The sequence below is a fragment of the Dipteris shenzhenensis genome, chromosome 16, assembly GCF_047967505.1.
Source record: "Dipteris shenzhenensis isolate YYH24624 ecotype China chromosome 16, Dip_SZ_1.0, whole genome shotgun sequence".
Classification (NCBI taxonomy): domain Eukaryota; kingdom Viridiplantae; phylum Streptophyta; class Polypodiopsida; order Gleicheniales; family Dipteridaceae; genus Dipteris; species Dipteris shenzhenensis.
In genome coordinates this window covers 4,316,994-4,342,853 of record NC_141611.1, presented here as the reverse complement: position 1 = coordinate 4,342,853, position 25,860 = coordinate 4,316,994, and the positions used below count along the sequence as shown (strand labels likewise).

Genomic DNA, 25,860 nt, shown 5'->3' with positions numbered 1-25,860 from the left:
GTGTCTCACATTGGAGAAAGAAAGAAAGAAAGAAAGAAAGTTTATTAAAGTCTTCGGAAGACCCATGGGTCTATGAGACTGTGAAAATCCTGATACAACGAGCTGTGGTAGTGGAGCTACTAAACGAGCATCCATACCAATGCAAAATGCAAAATGCAAAAAATGCAAAAATGCAGAATGGCAGTACTAAGTCCTAAGTATAACATAGTCATGTCGATGGTCGACTATATATCAATCTCAGCATCATCATCAATATCATCATCATCCCCAGCAACAGCAAGATATCAGGATGGATGAGGCAGTGGAGGCATGAAGTCGGCAATAGAGTGATGTCGGACACTCAGAGGTGCGGTCTCTTGGTCGTAGCTCTACATCTAACCAGGGCTACTGTGACCCCCGTCGGTCGGGCTCCGACTCGGCTCCAACTATAAACAAGGAGGGGATGTCTCCAAGTGTGATCTGTGTGTCGACCCTCTATCTGAGCTATCGGGTCATGGGCTCCAGGTCACAGTCATGTCGAGGCCTCGTCTCGTTGGGGTCCATGTGATCTAGCTGAAAGAACTCCGTGATAGAGCTCTGAGAGGGATCAACTGAGGAAGAAGTTTGCTCCTGTCTCCGTGCTTGGACTATACTCTCGCGGTGTCTAAGTGCCTCATGAATGAAACCTGCCAAACACCGCTGGTCTGGGTAGGAGAGCATGCCTTGGAGCATTCCCTCACCTTGTCCAACCCCCTTGGCCATTGGATTGTACTCTGGATATATCAATTGCTATTGTCTCTATCTATGTCTATCTTTCTCTCTCTCTTCTTGTGTTTCCGCACGTGCACCACACTCACAGCCTCGTCTTTATCATCAGTTTTTGCTTTGAATCTTGGCCTCTATCTCTTGTTTCAAAAGAAGTGAGATTGATCACTACCTCTACACTTAAAGGGTTAAGGATAATAGCATGATACTCCTTGCACTTTACGTGGATGATATGCTATTGGCTAGCAAGAACACTTATGAGCTAGATGCATTGAAGGCCAAGTTGCATCAGGCCTTTGACATCAGATAAGATGTCACTTCTATAATTAAGTATATTGAAATCATCCACATTTGAAGTGATAGAGCCTGGCACATGGGCACGCTTTTTAGGTCCTTTGATATTGTAGTATACCTTGTCTTTATCATTAAAAACCACGTGCCTCTTTCTCATGTTTAAAAATTGCATGCTCCATCTCATATTTTTGCTTACCTCATAGTAGGGATCACATAAGGATGTTATGTTATCGAACTCATGCACCAACCTCTCCAAGTAGCTCATGTCCTTGCCGATCAGTAGTGCCACCTAGTCTGAAAGAGTGCGTATCATCTCCACTGCCACCTCTATCTCTAACTTCCCACTTTCCATCACCTGCATTATGGCCGGCCTCACCTGTGTGTATTGTGTGTTAGATAGACCTCGCCCAAACCCTAACACCATTACGCTTAGTCCAAAACCAGCCCTTCAAGTTGCGACCCTTCAAGGTTTGGTCTAGTGTAAAATAACTAGTCTTGTATGCCAAGAGCTAGCACCTTCCATCGGTCCCACACTCGAGACCCAATCCTCCCTTCAACTGTCTCTTCATTTGATACCACGTCCCCTTTAGGTGTAGCGTTTGCATACACGACCCCTTGCTGAGCCATCCACTTAATCCCCACTATACCACATGCCCTTTTGTAGGCAAGACCTCAAGACTTCACGCTTGCACTCCTTCCACGAAAATGGCTAACATTTTGTTCTTTCCTAGATGCACAACCCCTCCACCAACACTTTCACCGTCCAACATCCCTTTCAGCCCACATTTCCTTTTTGGTTGGTGTCCTTTGCTCAAGGTCGGCACGCTTGACCCCTCGAGCTCTCTATCGGAGAGACGAGTCCTAGCTTCACACCAAACTATTCACTGGTTGCACATTGGTATGGTGGATCCATAGGCCCTCATCCTTTCCCACTTGCTTTCACATGCACTCAACCTCATCCCACATTTTGCTTCCAATTTGTGCATTTTCGGGGCACCACAAAATCAAAACCCGAGAAAGAGTATGAGAACATTACTATGCCAGAGAGTACTAGATGGAGTGCCAAAGAATGCTTCCATGCTGATTGCAAGAGGATAGTATTTACAAGCAAAAGAGCACAAGTAGACGTTTGGGCATTCCACTAACAGAACTCCTCATATGATAGAGCACCATCTACCATATAGTAGTTGGCACGTGATATGGTGGTAGCTCCATTCGTCACTAGCTCCACTACGAGCCGTTATGTACAATCCTTATAGTACTCCTCCCACCCAACAAGAACACACAACTTCAGCAAAGCCATGGAATATCAAGGTGGACAAGCACTTATTGAAGTTTCTTTAGTTAGGCTTCATCTATTGCAGCAATTCATCTTTCGCACCAAACAACAGACTCTCAATGGGATCCCAATCCAAGAGGACCGCTCCTGCCAATTTGTCAGAGGATCCTCATCAGCTTGGAGCGGAATGGCTTATTCTTCAATCTCCTCAATCATGTGTCCTACTCCCTTAGGTGTACAGAGTGCTGAGTCATTCCTCCCTAGTCATCTCTGCTAATCCAAACCTTACGGAGCAGGCAAGGCAGCCGTCCCAATGCACCAAGTCAACATACTGCCTAGCTCCCACGATTTTACCTCTAGGGTGCCAAACGAGTAGCTGTCACTCTCTCCTCTCACAATGGGCTCTCCTAGGTGAACCTTGCACAAAAGGTATCTCGAGACCCTCATCCAGCTCCACCCTTCTCAATCAATGCGGTATTGAAAAAGATCTACCTATGGAAAGAAATTCCATGCCTCCTCATTCCATGGGCATCACTAAGGAGATGCAAGGCTCTAACCCTCGAGTGATGCCACAGACCATCAATTGCCTAAGAGGGCTCTACATCATAGCATCACCAATGATGCCCAACGGTCCCAGCTTTCGGGACTAATTCTTGTAATATAATCTGCAATGGATTTTACCCCACACAAAAAATGTGTGTGTGTGTGTGTGGCGGATTATTCCTATGAGAAAACCTTTCACAAAGACAAGTCAGTTTCCAACAAAAAACAAAAACAGGTGATGAATTCAGATGATTCCCTTCATGACTCTCCTTAGGCTCAGCTTGTTTATGAGGTTATGCATGAACGGTTTAAAGACACTCACTCCACTTCCCAACACTAGCATTATGGTGAAAGTGGATGATATATTTGATCCAGTTAAGGAGTATGCAAAGCATGCCATTATAATTTTCTTCCCAAGACGGATGCCTGCTACAACAGATGTTGGGAATTGGTTGACTCGAACCCTGGGTGGTTCTTATGTCAAAAAGTTCATTATGCAACGAGCGGCTTTTTTGAGATCATCATGGCTAATGAGGAGCACCGTCAAGTTTTGCTGGAGCACTCTCCTCTCTTCTATGGCCAGCAGATGGTCCATGTCCTGCCCTGGTCTCCCACCCGGGATTATCATGCATTGATTCGGCATCGTTGCCCTGTTTGGGTAGAAGTTGTGGATTTTCCTCAATGCTTGTCTTCTCTTCTACCTAAAATTGCAGCTTCCCTTGGTAAGGTGGTATGTCCACCGCGACCCAATGAAAATTCGAATCGCTTCTGCATTTTGTGGGATACCGATCATCCCACTCCAGATTCATATTCGGTCACTGTGAATAATGTTTCCATGGGGAGTGCCTTTTACAAGCTCAAGTGGGGGCTGTTTGCAAGTGCTTGCTTTGAATGCAAGCAATCTGGGCACATGGCTTCACAATGCCCTTCCCGAGCTCCACGGATGCCAGTGCAAGCTGAAATGGTTCAGCCTTTGAATAAGAATGCAAATGCCTCTTCTGTGGTAAAAAACAAAGAAGAGGCAAAAAACAAAGGGGTCAAACAATTTTTCTCTGTTCAAGACAAAGACAAAGCCCCCGCTGTCTCAAATGGTAATGCTTCTTTTCCTGTGCCTTTGTCCTCTCCGCCTCAGGGAAAGGGGGAAAAAAGCCTTGGTCTCTGATGCTATTCAACCTCTCTCTCGTCAGATAGACATTGGTTTAGATTATGCCTGGCAGGCTTTTGTTGCTCGGATGCAAGCAGTTATTCGAGATTATGGCAAATCCTATATGCAAGCCACAAGGGAGACTGTAGCACATGCCAAATTTACTTGTCAGAGTTTGACTGAGCTTGCTCATCTTCGCCCTTTGTCTTCAGAGGAAAGCATGCTCTTATGTCAGGCTCAATTCTCTCTTCAATCCAATGATCGCAGACACATCAAGCCTTGACCTTGGATAGGCATTTTATTTAGAGTTTTTGAGGGATTGGTGGTTATGCCACAATGGCTGTGCATGCAATGATATACGCTTTCCCTCCCAGACGGCAATATAGACCTTTATGATGCCATCTTACCTGCTGCTTGCCGGAAGTAGACTCTTGCACCATGGAGAAGATTCAACAACCTAGAGTTTGCTAAGGACAAGCTCGAAGGAGGCTCTTTCCAAAGATCCCTCCTAAGAGTAGTTTATCCTCTCCATTAGATCTCAAAATCCTTGATGGGAGCTAGAGTTCACCATTCGTCACCATAGTCTTGATGGGCTGCTTGAGAGACTCGATCACTTTTACGTTGGAGATTGGACAATGCAGATGAGAGAATCCACAATCATCCTAGTCCAGACACATGATGATGTCATATGATTCTCATGTCCTACGCAATGTAGGGGGAGGTTGCCCAATGAAGATTGAAAATCCTAAATGACCTCTACTAGGAGGAGGAGGAGGTGAGATTAGGCTATCACACAGAATAAATACCTGTGATGATACCCCGCTTCAAAATGGCTAGGATTAATGGATAGTGAAGGCCATTCAAAAAAGCAACACGGCATCGCCAGAACAGCAATTCAATTTGCCACAAGTCCCTTCGAGAGAGCGAACCCTCCAATGAGATCTTACCTCCATCGAGAAGCTTAGGGAGCAGCAACCAGATTCACCATGCTTGATGGCATGCTAGGATCACACTTCAAGCAATTGAGACACGTTCGCAAAGTACTTCTACCGCTCTTCTCAAGGAAAATGGACACTTGTAGGGGCACAACTCCAACACCTATGGAATGAGGAGAGCCAATTGCATAAAGTCCCTCATAAAATCTTGAAGATGACTCCCTCCTTCTATAGCCAACATTTCCGGACTGAGGAGCCTATGTCTAAAGTAAAGGTTGCCCCACGACAAGGTTTGGCCCGAGGTTCCCTCCATAATCACACAGCCCATGATGAACCTATATATATACCTTCATGAGACTATATCCAATCTTACAAATTAAAATATTTTATAGAACAACCAAAAGAACAAAGGAAAGAAGGGAGTTTGTAAGCGACTTTAGACAAAATTATGAGTAAATGATAAAAATAAACAATAATAATAACTTAGTAAGCAAAGCTATGCTTATGTTCTCGTTGTCGGTTCCCAAGCATAAAAGATTTTAGAAACTCTTGGGTAAACCCAATGTCTACTAAGCATGGAAATCGCAACCAGACAACAAAAACTTTGAAGGCGAAAAGGAAGAAACAAAGCAAAAAATTAGAAGAAATATGAAGAGAAAGGGAGAGAGAGAGAAAAGAAAGAAAGAAATAAATTTTATTAGTCTTCGGAAGACCGATGGGTCTATGAGATGAAAATCACAGTAAGGGTGGAGCTACTGAAACGAGCATCATCACCCGTGCTGAATCCTAAGTCTGATCATACATAATCAAATACATTTGGAGAGAGAGAGAAAGAAAGTTTATTAAAGTCTTTGGAAGACCGATGGGTCTATGAGACTGTGAAAAACCGGTACAAACGAGCTGTGGTGGTGGAGTTACTAAATGAGCATCCACACCAATGCAAAATGGTAGTACTAAGTCCTAAGTACAACATAGTCATGTTGGTGGTCAACTCTATATCAATCTCATTATCATCATCATCATCATCATCAGGACATCAGTGTGGATGAGGCAATGGAGGCATGAAATCGGCGATAGAGTGTTGTGGGCCACTCACGGGTGCAACCGTGGCACGTGTCCTAGTCATAGCTCTACGCCTAACCAAGGTTATCCTGACCCCTATCCATCGGGCTTCGACTCTAAACAGGGAGGGGATATCCCCAAGTGTAATCTATGTGTCAACCCTCTGTCTGAGCTGTCGGGTCACTGGCTCTGGGTCACGGTCATGTCTAGGCCTCATCTCGTGGGGGTCCATGTGATCTGGCTGGAAAAACTCCGTGATAGAGCTCTAAGAGGGATCAGCCAAGGGAAAAGTCTGCTCCTGTCTCCATGCTTGAAGTATCCTCTCGCGGTGTCTGAGTATCTCATGAATGAAGCCTGCCAAACATCGCTTTTTTGGGTAGGAGAGGAATCGGGCCAAAATCCCATAGCTATCTCTGAAGAGGCAATAGAAACGCCCTCGGATCTCATAGTAAACAGGACACCTGAAGATAAAGTGCTCCTTTGTCTCAACCTCCTGCATGTCACATAATGTGCTTATGCGCCTCTCCCTGGGTAGTTGTTCTGCTTTGTTGCTCTCAATACGAAGTCTATGTGAAGAGACCCAGAACTGCCCAATAGAGATCCTTGGTGAGTGGTGTAAGTAGATTTGTGTGTATCCTAGGGGGTCAATGAAACCCTCCTCTGTGATATGTAAGCAGTGATCTTTGTAGAAGCTAAGCTTCACTGGGAGTTCACTCGGTCCCAACCAGGTCCGGAATGTGTGTAGTTGTAATGAGAGAGAGAGAGAGAGAGAGAGAGAGAGAGAGAAAAGCATACTTTCACAGACTATGAGATGCCAGCACCTTAAAGACTCTAGAGAGAATAGCCTATTCCTCTATTATTTCCATACAATTTTAAGACTTGATTGGTACCTCACTCTCCCATACATTTCTTTGACACAAGACAAATGGCTCCCTCTAACCAAACCAAAAATGGCATGCAAGTGCCACCTTACTAGGCTCCAAAATCCCATAGGTTGAGCTTACCATTACACTATGCCCTATTTGCTTATGTGGCATTGATTGGCATACAAATTTAATCCATTAGAAACTGTTGATATAATGATTTACCATCGCCAAGATGCAAACATGTAAATCAAAAAACAAGGTGTGTCAACAAGGGATCCAGCTCTGAAAAATACCAAATTTCAAAGTAGTTTCTCCTTCAAAGGTTGCAAAAGCAATTCGTGACCACGTGTGAAGTATGTATTGCTATGTAGACTATCCCATTGTCGAATGTTTGAAGCCATGTCAAACTGACAAATATCAAACAACTTATCCATCTAGTTATGCATGTTCGTACAACTGTATGGAAGCTGTACCAACTGCTCGGGGCTGGCCTCCTACTTTGTGCTTAGGCTATCTTGAGCTGCATGCTGCAGCCTCAGACTTGTAGTGGCTGTGTGGAATTGTGTGACTGGTTCAGACATGCATGTGCGGACTCCACTTGTGAAGTTTGTGAGAGCAAAGAGAACACACAACATTAAAGCAATCTTGAGAAAGGTGAACCTGCACAAACTAAGAAATAAAAAGAAACTATTGGGTTTGTAGGAAACCGTAAACCCATCAAGAGCCGCCGCATACTTCTGCAGCTCCAAGTCTGCCAATCTAAATATGCGATTTTAATGCATGGACAACAAGCCCATTGAGCCAAGCTGTAGGACCATTTAAATTTCGGCATTGATGATGATTACCATAACAGAGAATTCAGCATAGCATATAAACACCACTAAAGAGTGGCACAACAACCAGCAAAACGAAAAGAAGGTACGTGATTTTGACTTACATATGCATTTGTATTGCATGAAAATAAAAACATGGCATAAAATTTGAAGTTACCCGAATAGCATTTGATCCCTCGCCACATGTCACCAGCATGTATCTGCAAATAGACTAGTATCAATGATACAATGATATGAACGGGACCATTTAAATGCATTGCTCAAGCATTAAGAAAGCAAAGGCTTTTCCTATAAAATGTGGTCGTTGATCTGTAAAAAACTTCAATTAGTAGCTAAGACACACGCACAAACACACTCTTTTTTTTTTAAGTGAGATCTATTTGTCATTATATTACACGAAAACAGTCCCTAAGAGAGGGACAGCCAGTTACAAACATCATAGACGAGTCAGCATACTCACATCCCTACAAGTCTCCACTTTGTCATGAGACCTAGTACCAGTCAGGTCCCTTGCCCTCTCCACTCACAGGCAGAGGCACCCTAGAGCCCACTCCCTCTGCTACTCCTTGCTCCGTAAGCTCTCGCAGTACCACCCCTCGCTCTAGCTCTACTACTGCCACTCCCTCGCCTAAGGACTTGTACTATGAGATCACTATGGGTAAAGAGATCATAGAAAATAAAAAGGGTAGTCAAGTGCTAGCCGCCATGAGACTGTTGATGAGCCACCATTTCAAGAGTGGCATAACATTTGACTTGCGGAACCAGGATAACGAAAAGAAGAAGGCAGTCATCAATGAATTGAAAAGACAATTCCCTAACCCCCCCAAGTGGGAATTCGATGACACGTACATGTGAGAGCGCATGTGTGTTGTCTTGAAGCATCGCAGGTCGGAGCTGCGAGATGCCATCGCGGCGAAGAAGCCTAAACCCAACTGGGTAGATAAAGGTGATTGGAATTTTTTGAAGAAGGAGCTGAGGGACACGTCCACAAAGTTCGACAATCAGAGGAGGGCTGCGAGGAGACGGCTGGACACCGTAGGTGCTTCGTACCTCGCTAGTGGCGGATGGGCCACGTTCGAGCCATGGGTAGTAAGTCTACTTCTCATTTAATTGATTGTTCTATTTGTTTTATTACACATTGCATGCGCTTTATCTAACTCTCATAATTTGGATCGACAGCAATTTGCGCTTGGTCATCGTCCCATAAATGAAGAGACCAACCGCGCATTCCGCATAGGAGCGAAGAAGTGGTTTATTGAGATGGAGGCGTAGGGAGTAGCAAACTGCAGTCGCTGGGCTGCAGTGGCTGCTCGCTCGGTATAAGTCTACTCCAACTTGTAATCTCACTTTTTAAATTGTTTTATTCTTCAAGTTCCAATCTAATTTCAAATTAAAATAGTTTCACTCTTAAGGTGCATGCTCAAACGTCCGATCAGCAGAGGCGAGCGATGATGAGGAGGAGGCAGTTCTCAGGGGATTTGGCTTAGACGTCGACGAGGGCCATGGATCAAGTGGAGATCACGAGGGTCAGGGGTGAGGAGGAGGTCACGAGGATTCCATCTTGCTTCAGCCCCATTCTCTTGCGTTCTCTCGCTTGCATTTCCAATAAGTGGACGACAAACATGATCATCTAATTGGAGAGCAAAGAGTGTGAGACTCAACTCGCAAAGAGTAGACCGATCCCCCCTCCACCGCAATACTACAAAGAGCAAATCCAACTATCCAACACCTCCCGTGTGATAGTGACTTCTCAGTCAGCTTGCGATCGGCAAGGGCAAACCATCACTCATCACCCCCGCTTACTCTAAACGCGCTAAAGTAAAAGACAATACATTCATTTTTGGGAAACAACCCAGGGCAGAGTACCGTTTATTGACTCCAAATACATTCACTTGAGAGGGACAACTCAAGGCTGAGAACCTTTATTGACTCAAGACAAACACACACAGAACTAAGCATCATCTTCCTCCTCAGAGAGGGATAGATCATGCAATAGAGCTGATAAAGCTTCCGGCTCAGGTCCAATAGATGTAGAATAAATATTCTTGAGCTTGTCCAGGTTCTCCTTGGTTGTAGTAGTGAGGTCAAGTTGATGAAGCAAGTTGTTGACCAACCTCTCACCAATAAGTGCCAATGCTTTGTCATGCTGCTCATCCCTAGCTAAGGGTAGAGTGAATGAGTCTTCACCACAAGGACGAGGCTCTATAGTGTCAAACTAGGCAACAAGCTGAAATAGATAACCAGCAAATAGAGGGGCTGGTCTAAGAATCTGAAATGGATCAACAGCCTTCACAAATGCAAGGCAGTTGAAGAAAAATGTGTCCAGCGGCTAGTCGATGACCTCGGAGGCTCCATGTATGCAAGAGGACACAAATACAGGCCTAGTGGTGCTCCAAATGTGAACCCAAATCAGAAAGCAGCAGAATGCAGAAATAAACCACGAGATGAGCACTTGTGGGCGTGATAACTGCCCAAGGTGCTGTAGCAGGTCCGAAACCCTAAAAACCGCTCACCAGGGCACTCCAAAGTGCAAAAACAGATCACCAATGTGAAAGGCGGCTCCCTAGAACACCTCTGAATGCTGTAGCAGGTCTCTGATGCAGAAAACGGCTCATGTAGATGTGCTAGAGGCCAAGGAACTGCTTGAAAATGCTTCTATCGTAGGCAGTTCTGCAACAGCAACCCTAGAACAACTTGAAATGCAAGTAACTGCTCCAAAATGCACACAGCAGCAAGAGAATGCTCCGAAATGCAGAGCCAGACCAGTACACAGCACTTGGTGGCAAGGGAACTGCTCGGAGGTGGTGACTATGGCGTTGGAGCTGCTTGCAGGTGGTCCGGTATGCAGCAGCAGCAAGTTGAGGCTGGTTGTCGAAAAGCTCTGAAGCAGCCTCCAAATAGCCCTTGAAACCCTCACATGCAGAAGAAAGTGCCGACCAGCCAGCCTTCAGGGCGTCAAAGCTGCCGATCAGCAAACAAGGACAGGACAAAGGAGGCAGCAGGAGATGAGGTGGTGGTTGGCTATGAAGGAGGCAAAAAATGGAGACTAAAGGCTGCAAGGAGAGGTAGAATGAGGGCTAAAACTAGATTAGGGTTTCAAATTAGGGTTAGGCCTAGGATGACGTGGCAGCTATGGAAGGTGGCTCTGATACCATGTTAGAAAGTAAAGAAGTGATACTCAAATGAAGACATAATGAAGGCTTTCATTCATTCATCAAGTATGACAAGATAAGTGAAGTACAGGCCTTATATAGGCTATTCACTCACACACTAGCACCTAGTGCGGGAAGCAACACAAGCAATATTACAGATGGTAACGAAGCCACTAAAGGACACAAATCAAAATCTGTAATAATCATTCATTCCCCACAAAGAGCCCTTTGAGACATTAGAGCCAAAGACAGGTGCTTATTCAAATAGCACAGAAGCAAGCTGAAAGAACTGAAAAATAAAACAAGGGGAGGGTCCCTCTCGTTGAACAAAAGGAAGAGACAACGTAATCTTAAATAACGATCTCATTTCCATGTTTCCAAATTGCTTAAATAGATATTACTTTCACTATGAGAAACATATCCATCAGGGCCACCATTTTTTGACTTGAATGATTAACTGTTCTAATGGGCAACAAGAACAGAGGAATAACATTGACCCCTCACCTGTCCATTCGTACTGATGCATCCCGCAATCGCACCTATCAAAAGCATGTCACAAAGTTGAATAGAGAAGATCAGGCTTGATTTCAATCCATCATAAACAAAGTATACTCTTGATCAACATCAAAGTTAGTGTTCACCATCTTGACCCTGCTTACAATTATAAAGCTGACAAGATAAGATCTAGTCAAAACAAAAACCCCACATTGTTGTATGGACTATCAGTCATAGAACTGTAAACTATCAGTCAAAACAACGATCCCACATTGTTGTATGGACTATCTGTCATAGAACTATTAAAGGATAATGTCTAAATCGATTAGCAGCTCAAAACATATGGCAAAGAAATCAGAAAATTAAAGAGGGAGATTTTTGAAAGGACGACCTGAAATGGCTTTATCAACTGTCTGATGCCTCTATGATGGCTCAAGGCCACCTCACCACATCGAGCTTGGGTGTATACACTTTGATCCTCTCAGAGTCCTACCTAAGTTTCCTTTTTTAGTACAAAATGACAAATAGCCATGCCACCTCTGCATAGTTCATTTGCAAGAACAAAAATTTATTAGTTTGCCATGGATTAGATCCATGTGTTGCTACCATCATGACAAGCCAATGGTTCTAAGTGCTCTTGATTGTATTACGCTATGACATCCTTATGGAGTACTAGGCCCTTCATACTGTAACCTTGGCCGTTAGTCGGTCATCATATTATAATATTCTTCTCATTTAAATTGAATATCATACAATCTTGACACACACAATGTAATAGTTGTTCCATGTGTGTTCATAAACAAGGAACGAAGGCCATTTCTCTCCTCCATGTTCCCAGTTCATAAAGAGCACAGAACGTAATGAACCAAAGAGAAGGCTCATCATAGCCCTCTTAGAAATATTAATCTCTAAGGCATTGACCAATGTAATAAGGTTAGGGGAACTTTTACCCTTTTTAGTCTTTTTCCCCTAACCACAGTTAGTGGTTGAGTTAGTCACCACATATGTGTTGGGATTATAGAGGCCACCTCCCCATCTATGAGCCCCCAAATAAGGAGTGCATCGGGGGGCTAGAACATAGGACAATTAATTTTGGGGCTGCCACAAGGACAGCAAACAGGCTGCCATGTGGGCAGCACAAGGAAAGAGATATTAGGCAGAGGAAAGCCACCATGGAGATGATGACATCAGCGCTGATATCAGCTAGGGTACAGACACCTGCAGCAGTGTCTACAGACCAGTTTGCAAGGGCTTTGGGGCTTGGAGGAGGTCCGGACAGGTACAGAACAGTAGCAAGATGGAGGCATCATGATTCGGGGTCATTTTGGGGCCATATAGGCCTAGCATCAAGTTGAATTTGGGATGGCTTGCCTAGGAACAGTTGCAGCCTGCCACATGACCAAACAAGCCCAGCCAGCCCTCAAGAAACGTGCCTCACTAGGGGGTTTTATAGGCAGCAGGAAAGTCGGGTGGGGGGGGCTGATTGGGTCTGCCGATTCCCCCGTACTAGTCAGCTGGTTTTGAGGGGTCTTTGCCCCTATATAAGAGGCATTTGGGGCCTCCTTAGGCATCACCTGGAGCAGCCACTCAGGGAGCAGAAAGGAGCAGCAAAGGACCTTCCTTGGGCCTACATCCAGGTGGTGAAGGAGGCATAGAGAAGCTGCAGACTTAGCTCAGAAAGTGCTGCCCGCCTAGGCGGATTACCCAGGCACTAAGGTGGAAAGAAAGAAAGAAAGAAATTTTATTAGTGTCTTTAGAAGACCGATGGGTCTATAAGACTGAAAGAAAACCTGATACAAATCACAATAAGGGTGGAGCTACTAAACGAGCATCATCACCCGTGCCAAGTCCTAAGTCTGATCATACATAATCAAATATATCTGGGATCACTAGACGGTGGAGAGTCTACATAAGAACAAATGAGCACGCGGGCTCAGGGATCTAGAGGTGCCAAGCAGATAGTAGGAGATCTTTTGGTAAGATCAAAGGACCACGGTTTGGCATCTCCTTTGTAATGTATGTGGTTTTTGGATGGAAATATACCATTGTAAATTCTATATATTTCTTGGAGCACTATCTATTTACTAGATTGCACACACAATCAAGGTTGGTGAAGTACAAACAAGTAAAGAAGTTTTGATTCTGTAGTTTAACACTTTCGCGTGTGATTCCTGGGGAAGCTCTATTGGTCTTCTGCTGCAGGAGACCCTTTGTAGGGATTTCATTTCTAACATGGTAGTAGAGCCCTGACAAAAATTCAAGGGAAGTGGAGCTTGAAGACAAATGACCTTGATTCATTGCTCAGGGGATTCTACTTCGACGTTTGAAGGATTGTAGCCAGGCAAGAGGCTCAAGTTTAGGCAAGTGTCTGAAGGACTGTACCTAGGTAGAAGGCTCAGGTTCAAGCAGGTGTACAACACTCTAACTTTACCTTCTTTCAGTTCATTATCATGGCCAACAGATATCAGATCTCTAACTTTGGAAAAACGGGCAAGCTCTCGATGGGACCAATTACTCATTATGGAAGATAAAGGTTCAGAGCCACTTAGTGCTAAGGGAGTCGGGGAGATTGCGATGCAAAGAGAGCTCATTCCCCAAGCCATCATGATACTCCAGCCACATCAACTACAGCAACAGTGCTAACACCGCCGCCTGACCCTACGCCTGACCCTATATTAGTGAGAGCATGGTAGATCCGTGATGTGAAGGCCTTAGCTATCACTGTGCGTACCACCGCGGATGCGGTGCTTCCCCACGCACAGACGGCAAACACTTCCTTTGAGGTGTGGACCACATTGAGGGACTTCTACAAGCTCAACCAAAAGGCGAGGAACTTGGACCTCGAGACGGAGCTGCATGGCATGAGCATGGATGAAGGAGAATCAGTTTAAGATCACATCACCAAGATGAAGGTGGTGCAGGATTAGCTAGCGGCAGTTGGTAAAAGGACGAGCTTGACCGGGATGGCTAGGCTATTGCTAGGAATGCCCCCCCTGGAGCTATAGTAGTTTTGTTACTAAGAGGATTGTAGTGCAGAGGGCGGCACCAGTGACGTTCGAGGAGCTGGTTTCAATATTGCTGCAATAAGAAACTCGGAAAAAGAAGTATGATGGAACGGCTAACAAAGCCCTAGTAGCTCAAGATAAGAGCAAAGGCAAGGGTAAGGGTAAACCTGGAAAAGGCAAGGGCAAGAAGGAAAAATCTGACGACAAAGCGGACTCTTTAGATGAAGAGAACAAGAAGCAGCGAAAGAAAGACAAGAAATGCTTCTATTATGGACATTCTGCGAAGGACTGCAGAAAGAAGAAGGCTGAACCGAGAAGAAGGGTGCTAGCTCAAAGTCAAAGAAGATGAATCCAAGAACAATCCCAAACTCATCCTCTAAAATCACAACATAGTGCAGTTTCAATCTCATGATAGTCACTCATAAGATTGAAAACCATAAACTCCATCACGAATAGCAGGGACTAGCTACTATGGCATCCCCACTGACATCATCAGTGCCCAACAGTGGGTGTAGACCATAGTATAAAAATATGCTCACACACATACAAATCCACACACCCACACATACTTGAGCATCCATTTATACAAAGTCTTCGAACTAAGTTTCTATCGGCACTCCAGAGGTGAAGGGCAGACTCAGCCATGACAAAGGCTAGCACTAAAGGAGAATGCCAATCAAAAAGTAGTCCAAAATCTCTTCATTCAAGCTACAACTGCTTGTGAAGTCTAAACAATTTCATTTTAGTCTCTCCCAAACGAGCATCTAAATCTAGCTGATAGGGCAACGCACCATTTAAGATAGAAAGAATTATCGCAATACCAACAGGCCATAGATTGGACGAAAACTCAGCTCATGTGGCGGTTAGAGAGGAATTTCCTGGTGGCATCTCCCGGTGTTACTAAGATTAGGTATACGGACTCCTGTGTTACAATGAGAATGTCCCACATTGAGAAATGGTCTGAAGAGAGTCAGAGACCTTTGTGAAGGTGATGAACAGTGATGAGTGCTTGGAGCCATCTAGGAGCTTGGCTCGTGTTGCTAACACAGAGGGGGATTCTTTGACAAGACCTGAGGACTCAAAGTTGGCTTGGAGGTTGTAACTTAGAGGGGGACAACACAAAATCACACATGAAGACTTACGGTCCAGGTAATCCGGATTGATGCTTGGTATATAACTTCTCGAGTACACTATTTGGTTGCATACCTAGCCAAATGGAGGACAGATTGAAACAAACCTTTAGAGCATGGTGCCAAAAGGACTTCAGGCTGTTCACCCATCATGAGAGGGACAGTTGGAGGATATTGGTACCTGGACTGCTTGAGTTCGAAGGCATGGTCTCGGAATAGTTTATGCTGTTGTTTTGACTCGATCTGTACTGTGAATCTAGGACTGACATGGAAGGCTAAGCCTCTGCCCAAACAGTCAATGAAAACAGCTCGCACTGTTTTATGCAGCTGCGCTTCAGCATGTGAAGAACCAAACTTCTCGAGAATGCGAATGTGTGCAATGCATGCAGAATTTGAATGTCGATTGGCCCTCCAATGGGGAAGAGCACCCTCATGAGAGTACTTGTTTCTCTTATCGACCTACATGCAAGGTGGGAGAGAGAAGGCGGATGAATGCAAGGTGAATAGAGAATGGTACGTGAGATTCACAATGAAAGGGTGATACCCTTTCATTAATGTCCCTTAAGATCACTCAAGTTCCATCTTCCCATTTACACCTACCCTTATCCTATGACCCATGCATCTACCATTCAATGCACCTTAATGCACCCTTCCCTTCCTATTGCCCCTAGGACCTAGACATGTGTGTGCACATCTTCACACACATCTTTATTTATAAATAAAGTGTCTCACGTCCAAATTTGATGTCGTCTGAAGCAGTGGCTCCAGCTCGACTAGTTCTATCTACAGAGATGATCCACCATAAATCGGTCAGTGTCCATCATATACAAATACATGTTACACCATTGGCATATAATATATAATAATGTTTTAATGTCTACTAATCACGGATTCGGGATTTCTCTTGTCATGACACTCCCTCCTACTTGAATGGGTAGAAGTTCTCTTCTGGATCCTCTTTTGTCTCTTTCTCTTGCATACGCTTTTCTCTTTCACTTCTGCATTTGCATCTCCTCTTCATTATCTGCAAACAGTCTTCTCTTGGTAGTACACGATCTCTTCTGAATCAAAACTTAAATCTCATCTTCAAGTTCTGGTTCCTGTTGATGCTGGATAATGAAAATGCAGAAGTACCACTGTAGTGCCTCTTCGATATCTCTTCATGCTCAGAATCCTCTTCAGAATACCAAGCTGCTGAAATCGCTTTATAGTAACCTGCTCAATAAGTCAACAACTAGTCAGTATTAAAACGATTCTCTCACCCAAATGTGGTGGACCTTGGCTATAGATGATTTTGCGATGAAGAGCTTCTTAATCTATAGAAACTATAGATCATCAATCTCTTTTTCCAACTCTTCTATTTCAGCCTATTCATCCTATTAGACACTCTACATGGAGGAAAAAATCATTTATTCTCTATCCATACTCTACAATAAATATATCTACTCGCTATCCAGTTCACACATCCATACACCAGTGTTGGCTGAATGGATAGCATTTACTCTTGGTTCTATGTTCACTGTAGAGAAGCCTCACCCTCCTGCCTGGATGCTTTGCCTTTCCCTTTTGCAAAATTGGTTTTGGCAATTTTGGCTAATAGAGTAGGCCATTTATGCCATGGATGCCCTGGCTTATGTTTCTTACATCCGGAACATTTATCCTTCTTAAGTAGCTTTTTCTTCTCATTGAAGGAAATGGTATCCATCCAAGACGTGATTGGTTGTTAACATTTTGTACAATAGCTTTCTCATTTCCTTTGTTGAAAGGTTTACGAGGATTCAATTTCCTCTCAGCAATCTCAGCCAATTTAGTGAGGTCTTTCAGGGGGGTTGGGTTGAACCAACCTCATACCTCACTTTCGGGCTTAGGGCTGCTAAATACTTCTTCCTTCTATCATCCTCACTCTTCTCAGGTAACTCCAAAGAGAGTTTCCAGAACCTAGCTGTAAATTCAGCGTTACTCTCGTTATCAAATTGCTTGAACCTTTCCCAACGAAAGGTCAATTCTTCTTCATGCCTCGGAGGCATGAAAGTGGCCTTAAGCTACTCTACAAACTTGGACCATTGAAGAATAGGCTCTTTTCCTGTTTGTGATAAGGACCACCACATCAAAGCATCCTTCTGTAGATGTAATGTGGCATGAGCAAGTTTCTCGTGACCGGTCTTATCTTGATGGGCAAAATATAGCACAAAATGGCAAATCCAATTGAGGATTTTATCTGCCTCTCTTGCTCCATCATACTTTGGGAATTATTTTCTCTCTCGAGGTTGAAATTTGGCTCTCTTCTAGGGGTACCTAAATCTTCATCCCCGAAATTCAGCACTCTCTTAGTCCCTAATTTTGTCATAATGGGCTGTTCAATCATATGGCTAAGCTGAGAAACTAGCTTATCAACGGGAGACTCCTCTCTCCCTCTTGCACTTGGATTATAATCCATGTGTACGAGAATTTGAGTTAAAGACGTAAACTCAGAGCCTTGCTCTTAGATGGACTCGTTTCTCCCTTCATTCCTAAAGGAAAACTCGCTATCAAGAGATTCTGTTATCATACTCAATATGTGTGTAACTCTCATCTATATTATCCTCTTCATGAGGAGGTGATGGTGTTCTCTCCCTATCTCCTTCTAGTAGTGGAGGAAAAAGGACAAGTTCATTATTAAATATCCCTTCCCCTTCCATTCTTTCCTTTTAGTAATAGAAGAGAGAAAATGACTTGCTGTAATTTCAAAAAAGGTTAACAGTTTTAAGGGTCTATTCGCACCGGAGGGGAGTCACCCCGTTAGGACACCCCTTTCCCCGTCCCAAGACCAAAATTTTCAGTTGCCTCAGAGACCCCAAGATCCAATGTTTACAAGAGAGCGGGCCTCTTGCCTCCAAAACTGCTGGGCTGCGGCCGGACTTCTGTCGCCCTCTTCAGATCCTGTGATGTGTAGAAGGGTCATCCGTCCTTCGAACCCCGAGGTATGCAGCAGCGCCGCTGAAACCCTATCTCGCCGTGCAGAGGTGCAAGCACCCTACCTCGCTATGCAGGGGTGTAGGCCTCTATGTCGCTATTTTGGTGCTTTTGATCTCCTTTGCTCGCATTCATTGGCCCTTGAGCCAAGGGGATCCTTCTTTGAAGTACAATCAGTATTCAACGGGACAATTTTGCTTTGGTTGAGCCAAGCATTGGTGGCTTTGAAAGTGAGCATTCAGTGTATTGTGCATTGTGTTCACAAAACGTGGACTTGTCAGAGCTTGTTGCAAGAGATGTTTTTGGTATACTTGCCCAAGAGGATTAGTCAACTATTTGGTTGCCAAGGACTTAGGGACTTTGTACTAGCGATGAAGTCTATCCCACTCCTATTGCCCCAGGCACTCCTCAACAACAAGGGGGGGTTCGTGGTGTATAACAAGGGCTGTCCAAGTCTAAAATAGTGAGAAGAAAATTGATTGTACCATACATCAGTTGCATCCTCCAAAGTCAACGGAAACATGTGTAGGAAGGCATGCTCGTTTTCCACACCTTTAGCTTTACATACCGTCAGCAATTTCCTCACATGAGCTTCCGCATCCTCATGGAGGTGGCCCTTGAACTTCTGAGTCTCCACACATGGACCTTGTTGAGTAGCTCAAGAAGTCTAGCTTATTCTGCAGGACTAAGAACTGCCATATCCCCCCCACAGGCTGAAGCAGGTGCAAGAGTTGAAGGGCCTCCCGATGGAGCAGTACTAAATGTGGGTGCCATGGAGACATACGGTGGAGAGGCTGATCCTCCTGCAGAGGACCACAATGGTATGTAGCCATAGAGGAAGTGTACACACATGGTACTGCATATCCGGAGGGCCCCAATGTTGCAAAAGTTGAGGGTGGAGACATGGAAGATGTAGGCGTTAGAGAAGATGGAAGAGCAGTTGGGAAAGAGAGGGAAGGAGTCGAAGCCATGTTTGATGGGTAGGCAGTAGGGAAGGAGAGAGATAGTAGAAAAGGCAACATAGATGTAGATGAAAAAGGAGGTGGAACGCTCATGGAAGGTAAAGACATGACCGAAGCAAAATGAGTACCCACGGGTGGGGTGGATGTAGAAGCAAGACTTGACGTGAACCCTAAGTTGAGATGAGGTAGTAGCTTGACTAGCAGATGTCGAGCCCGATGCACGAGGAGTCACCATTCCCGTAGAAGTGGCGGTTGTTGATGAAGACATCATTGCAAGAAAAGAAGGGGGGCTGTCTTGACCTTGATGAGCTCCCAAGGAGCCTTCGTCCTTCGTTCCTTCCTCTTTCACCCACTCTCTGCTTTGCAGCAAATCAGACAACAAGGGGTGACTGTGCGACAGGAGACAGACACATTGAGCACAATGACATGTCACATACTTCTATGCATTCAAGTTCGTCGCAAGACATAGTCAAGTACAGGAGGAGGAGATAGCCCATACGAGGGTAGCATGAACCAGCAGGAAGAGAGCATAGAGCAGTGGAGTTAGAGACACAGAGAACGCGCACAATGCAGAGGTTAACCAAAGCACATATGATGGAGGTCCAGCCCATCCCAGCTCTACTAAGAGGGGACAGCCTAAGCTGAGGTGTCACTCTTAACATGGCACACCGGATACAAAGATCAAGGAGACCACACCATCCCCCAACTATAGAGAAACGATAGAGTTTGCAGTGGAGCGATCAGAAAATAGACAATACTCAGACACAACTGAAGAACGGAACTCAGAAAACATAGTGCCTGTCGGTAATATGAAAAACTGAATACAAGAACCTCAAGCCGTCGTGTCTTAAGGACCGTGGCTGAGGTGAATCAGAAAGATGATTCTATGTAGAGAAACTGTAGAAAAGATAGCAGTAGAGGGAGCGAAGCGCAGTCCTCCGTGTAGCTCGATGATGATGAAGATGAAGGGCTAGAGCTGCCCTAGGAAATGGCTGAAAACCAGCATGCTCTGAGGAAGGAACCTTCAGGCTATCTGGAATAGCAACATGATGAAGAAAAGGAGCAGATCTGTAGCAGAGGTGGCAGATCTGGAGCAGAACTGTAGCAGGGGTGGCAGATCTGGAGAAGGATGGGGCAGATCTGGAGCAGAAGGAGATGGAGCAGCCAGGAGGCAGGAAGGAGAGGCAGAGAGAAGGCAGCAGAGAAGGCAGATCTGAAGAGGAGAGGTAGATGGAACAGGCGGGCCTGCAGCAAAAGATGGTGGAGATGAAGAGCAGCTGTAGGTCCTGTCCTGTCAGAAGGAGTGTGGGGGCAGATGCCTTTTATAGGCCAGACCTAGCTGGTCGGCCAGCTGGTCGGTGGGCCGGCCAGCTGGTCGGCCAACTGATCGGCCAGTTCTGGTCGGCCAGACCAGCTGGTCTTTCTGGCCACTTGTTTGGCTGAGGTGGCTGGCCTTTTGGCTGGCCTGTGAGTTGTTAGATTGCCCCATAAATTGGGGATTGTTTAGTTGCTGAATACCAACATCTCGACAGACATACACACAACAAGGGCAAGCCCTTTGCCTCAGCCCACAGTGGCTTGTATGAGTTACCATTTTTCTTGAACTTTGTCTCGTAGTTGCCCTTTTGCATAAGCAGTTGGATGGTGTCAAGATGAAAGAATAGGAAAGCATGGATGGTCAAGGACTTCTCAAAGCAGCTCATTAATATTGATGAGATTGTGTCGGATCCTCTGGTTGTGTATACTACTCTGAGTGCACTTCCTAATTCTTATCAAGGCTTTGCTACTACATTAAGGTTGGTGGCAAAAGGTAATCCCAACCACTATACCTTTGATCAGCTTGTCACATTGCTTTTGCAGGAGGAGCACAGTGAATGCAAATCGGAGTGCCTCCATAAATGCAAATCAAGCATTTGCACTGACCATAAAGGTAAGAGCAAGGGAGGCAAGAATCCAAGCAAGCCTAAAAATAATGTTGGTACTTCATCTCGTTCTAGTCAGAGTGATCCCAAGAAGAAAATGAGAGGAAGCCAGGCCATGATGCAGAAAGCACATTGCTTTAGAGAAGAAAAAACAGCAATCATCACTTGCAGTTGCAGATGCTCTTACTGCAGCTGCAAAGAGCAATGAGGCAGCTCATGATGATTGGGCATTTGTTCACATATCAGTATAATCCTTCCAAGCATGATGCACTTTATTAGTGGCTGATTCTATGTCCACATGGTACTTTGATAGTGGTGCTTCCAAGCACATCACATTCTGCAAGAAAATGTTTATGTCTTTGGATAATGCACCTGAAAGGGGCATCACGACATGTGCCAACAATGCTTCTTATGCTGTCAGAGAGGCATTGGTAAAATCACATCAGTATCAAGTGATGCAGTCACTCTATTGGATGTTTCATATGTTCTAAGTATCAAAAAAAATCTGATTTCTACAACTACCTATAGACCTTCCATGGTTATCATTGTGCCATGTATGAATTCCGGCATGATAACAGCATTGTACTCACTGAAACACTTACCAGAGGCCTGTATAAGAGAAGGGTTGTTGTAGAGGCACATGCCGTCAAAGATTCAGCTATGGCACTAATCTATGGTATGAGAGATTTGGGCATTGGTAGCTTGGCTAAGATGCATTCACAGGTCATGGTGGTAAATCTTCCAGAAATGCATGCACTTTAAAGCACGTTTGTGAGGGATGCTTGTGGAGAAGATGCATAGATTCTCCTTTCCCAAGGATGGGACAGTGGTGCAGCCCGCAAATCGCATCTGATACATAGAGCTGTGTGTAGTCCTATGCCGACAGCATCCATTGGAATATTCTATCACTTTTGTCACATTTGTGCATGACTTCACCTGCTATACTTGGACTTGCCATGATTGAAAATGAGAGTGGCCACAAGCTGGTGACATTTCGTACCAACAAGGGGGTTGAATACATGTCCTGTGGCTCGTGGCATCATCCATCCGTGCACCGTCCCATACACACCAAAGCCGAATGGAATTGCAAAGCAGAAGAACCAGACTCTAATGGAGATGGCCAGGCATATGTTAAAGGGTAAGTCTTTGCCCAACAAATTTCAGTTGGATGCCATCATGTACGCAAACTATGTGCTGAATAGAGCTCCAACCAGGGCATTGAAGACCATTATACCCTAGCTCCAGTACAAGTTGGACAACAGGGCAGTAAAATGTATTTTCATTGGCTATAGCTCAGAAAGTAAATATATACCTAGATGAATCTAGGAACATTCCCAAACTCATCCTCTAAAAACACAACATAGTGCAGTAATGAAGGGGGGGAAAGGGCTATTTTTGAGGCCCTTTTGGTGGGAAATGTGGAGGGACTATGTAAGTCCCCATCCACCACTCATTCTGTACTTTGATGTGACATCTACTCCTATCTACTCTCCTCCTTCCTTCCTACTACTTGCTCCCTAATATCTCTCCGGGAGGGGAGTGCACGGAGCAAGCTGAGTATGGCTGTATGGAGCTGTAATCGTACCCTTTGGTCCGGCCTAGGTGGCTTCTTCTGGGGGACTTCAACGCAAGGACCACTTACTTGAGTTGGGAGCAGTCCACGATCTCATCATCTACAATGGCCTTCAGAGATGGCCATCATCCAGGGGATTCACTTGTTTTCCACATGGCGGTGGGACTAGCACAGTAGACTACCTACTGGGCCCATTAGCTTTTGTCTCACGGATACATGACCTTACAGTACCCTCCCCCCCACTCGGAGCTGACCACTCATATCTAGCCTTCTATGTTCTTGCTACTATGCCAGTCATCACAGGGAGAGCTCCTACCACCCTACCTGTACCACGATCCACTTTGACAGTGCCCTTGATTCAGTATATGTGAGTCACTTAGCCAGAGAACTTCCGGCCCTACTGGAGTTGAGCTGAGACAGTAGCCACAGAGACTTTAGTATATTTTTTTAGCCTGCAGACATGATCGAGTGGCACCTTTCGCGACTGCTGAGAACAATGGCACGAGCCACAACACGATGCTCTAGCTCTGACGTGATGTAAATGACCACGCCGTCCTCGCAGCCAGCTTGACCATCGTCTGAAAGACACTCTCTCTCTCTCTCTCTCTCTCTCTCTCTCTCTCTCTCACACACACACACACACAAAATGAGAGCTTGCAAATTAAGTGCATCAAAGGTTCAACCAAATCTAAGTCACCTTATGAAACTGCTCAATTGCGCTCTTTGCACAGTCGAGCAACGTGAGCCCATTGTTGCAGCGTTGGTTCATAGAGGCACTGGTGTCAAGTACAAAAATGATCAGCATTTTAGCAAATTGGAAAGGTTTGCTGGTGGCCTCTCAATTGTTCTGTTTTTGCAGCTGCCACTGCTCTATTGAAATCTCTGTCCGGGAGCAGAATCCCGATAGCGTAAGGTCTGTTGTTGACGTTCTCGACTCCGCTCAAATTCCTGCGCTGTCAGACGTCAATTCTCTCTGATTTTCTCTCTAATTTTTTTGTGAGCTTTACAATGAAAAAGCAACCGCTGTGTGCCGGATCTGCTTCAAACTTATAGCAATCAATGTGTAAAGGTCTTTGCACTGAGGCTCGGGATTACACATTTACATATTTAGATTTTAGGACTAATTAATGTTCTAATTGATTTGAGTGTGGTCTAGTGTGCTTTATATTTATTTATAAAAAATATTGATTTTAGATTTATACGATCAGTTTTAATGGGGGCAGTCCAAAAAATTACTCTAAGGTTCACATTGATTAAGGCGTTTTTAAAAAATTAAGCTACGGATCATCTTGACTAAGGCGTTGGAGTGCAGTTCCAAGACCTTTCCCAGAAACTTCCTGGCTGCCTATATAGAGGGGGAGGGAGGGGATATGGCTCAACGAGGGGCTCTGAGCGGTGAGGAGAGGGAGGAAGAGTGGAGAGCGTCGGGCTTTCAAGCAAAGTGCCTTTCTTTCCTCATCTTCTCATTGAAAAAAGAGCTCTTACAAATCTTTATAGAAAATTAGGTGTATCTTTATGTGCATCTCATTTGCATTGTTTATATTAAAAATAGGACTTCTAATAACGCTTGAAAAAGAAGATTGCTATTAATGCTTGGAAAACACCCTACAAATTATCTTCCAAAAGGAGCTAAAGGACAAGTAGGAAAACCCGTCTGTCAGAAAAAACCAGCTTGTGTCCAGAGATACAAGCTCACTGCATAGGGAATCTCTAGAATAGGGGCTAACACTCAAGGTGGAAGTGTATACATCCAGCGGATATCCCCACGCAGAAAAGGTGTAAAAGACTCCTGCAAGCCAAGCCTTGGCAAAATGCTACTGCCTCTCAACAGTCCCTCTTGATCCTGGGGTAGCATGCTCCCAAATAGTGGGCAAGGTAAAGATGACGCCCTCCCAGATGACAATGGGGGTAGTCGTCGAAGGGATCTATTGTCCTCCCAACACTTGACTGCACCGTGCGACCCAAATGCTCAAGGCAAGTAATGTTGGACACCATCTCCCAAACATTGTCCTCTGGCGAGGGCGTCAAGCATGCACTAAAAGGCGACGATACATCATATATCTCTATTCAAGGTCTGCTAGCCATGGATCCTATATGCTAGCAAAACTGGCTCAATCGAGGGTTTTGACATTCTGCGAGTAAGTTTTTTGCGAGTTTTGCGAGTATTTAATGAATGTTATTTATTATAGCTCATGGCATGCCATAACTTCCTTGCGCTCTAATCTTGAGCTTTGTAATTAAAAACTTTCTTTAAAAATTTAGTGCATTTACTAAATACACATTCATCTCAAGTTACTTTGATAAAGCGTTACAAACTTTTGTGCTTTAAAACTTCAAAGACCTAATTAGATGTATTTCAAGCTGTTGGGATCATTTTTCTGCAACCATACATATGATCCTTCTTCAAACCAAAAATCATGCCAATCCAAATGAAGCACTACAATATCTTGTACTTTTAAATAGAGTCAAAAACCCTTTAATAAGGCCATATTCAAAAATTGCTTACAAAATCTTGTCTAAGCTAGGAGTTTCTATGGAGCTACAGTAATCCAATAGAGTATCTCAGAACGAGAATGTCAAATGATTGGATAGTGTCTTGGACGGCTAAGAATCTGAAACAAATCACTGCAAGTTGTGGCTAGTGAATGAACATGTTTGTATCCATATCAAGACCCAACACAACCACATAACAGAAGTACATGTGTTTGCATGGCATAAATTTTCCCTTGTTAGCTCTTTTTGTGAAGTCTTGACATGAACAATGTGGGCTGTTAGAGATATGCACATGATACTCCTCACCCTCTGGGTTTGTGTCCAAGCTTTTAACATGGAAGATTATATATCTTTCTAGTATTTTTATCTCCTCTTGTAACAAAACTGACTTAAGATCCAAAACTCGCTTAATCCTATCATTTGCTGCCTTGGATACTGATCCTCAATGCCTTGTTTTGCCAATTGAATTCCCTCCT

At 44.5% G+C, this 25,860-nt stretch overlaps 1 protein-coding gene across 2 annotated transcripts in view; it reads right to left on the bottom strand.

Annotated features, from left to right (window-relative positions):
* The window catches only part of LOC147892438 (uncharacterized), a 257,358-nt gene extending 233,426 nt beyond the window's left edge, over positions 1-23,932 (bottom strand). Inside the window, exons 1-3 of one of the 2 annotated variants that reach the window (XM_087387226.1) lie at positions 23,589-23,932; positions 11,357-11,391; positions 7,858-7,900 (exon numbers count right to left, since the gene is read on the bottom strand). In XM_087387226.1, coding sequence (XP_087243352.1) covers positions 7,858-7,900; positions 11,357-11,391; positions 23,589-23,696 — 186 coding nt within the window. In that variant the 5' untranslated portion in view covers positions 23,697-23,932. The remainder of the gene's footprint in view (positions 1-7,857; positions 7,901-11,356; positions 11,392-23,588) is intronic. The other variant, XM_087387228.1, reaches the window with a different exon arrangement.
* Positions 23,933-25,860: the final 1,928 nt, after the last annotated feature.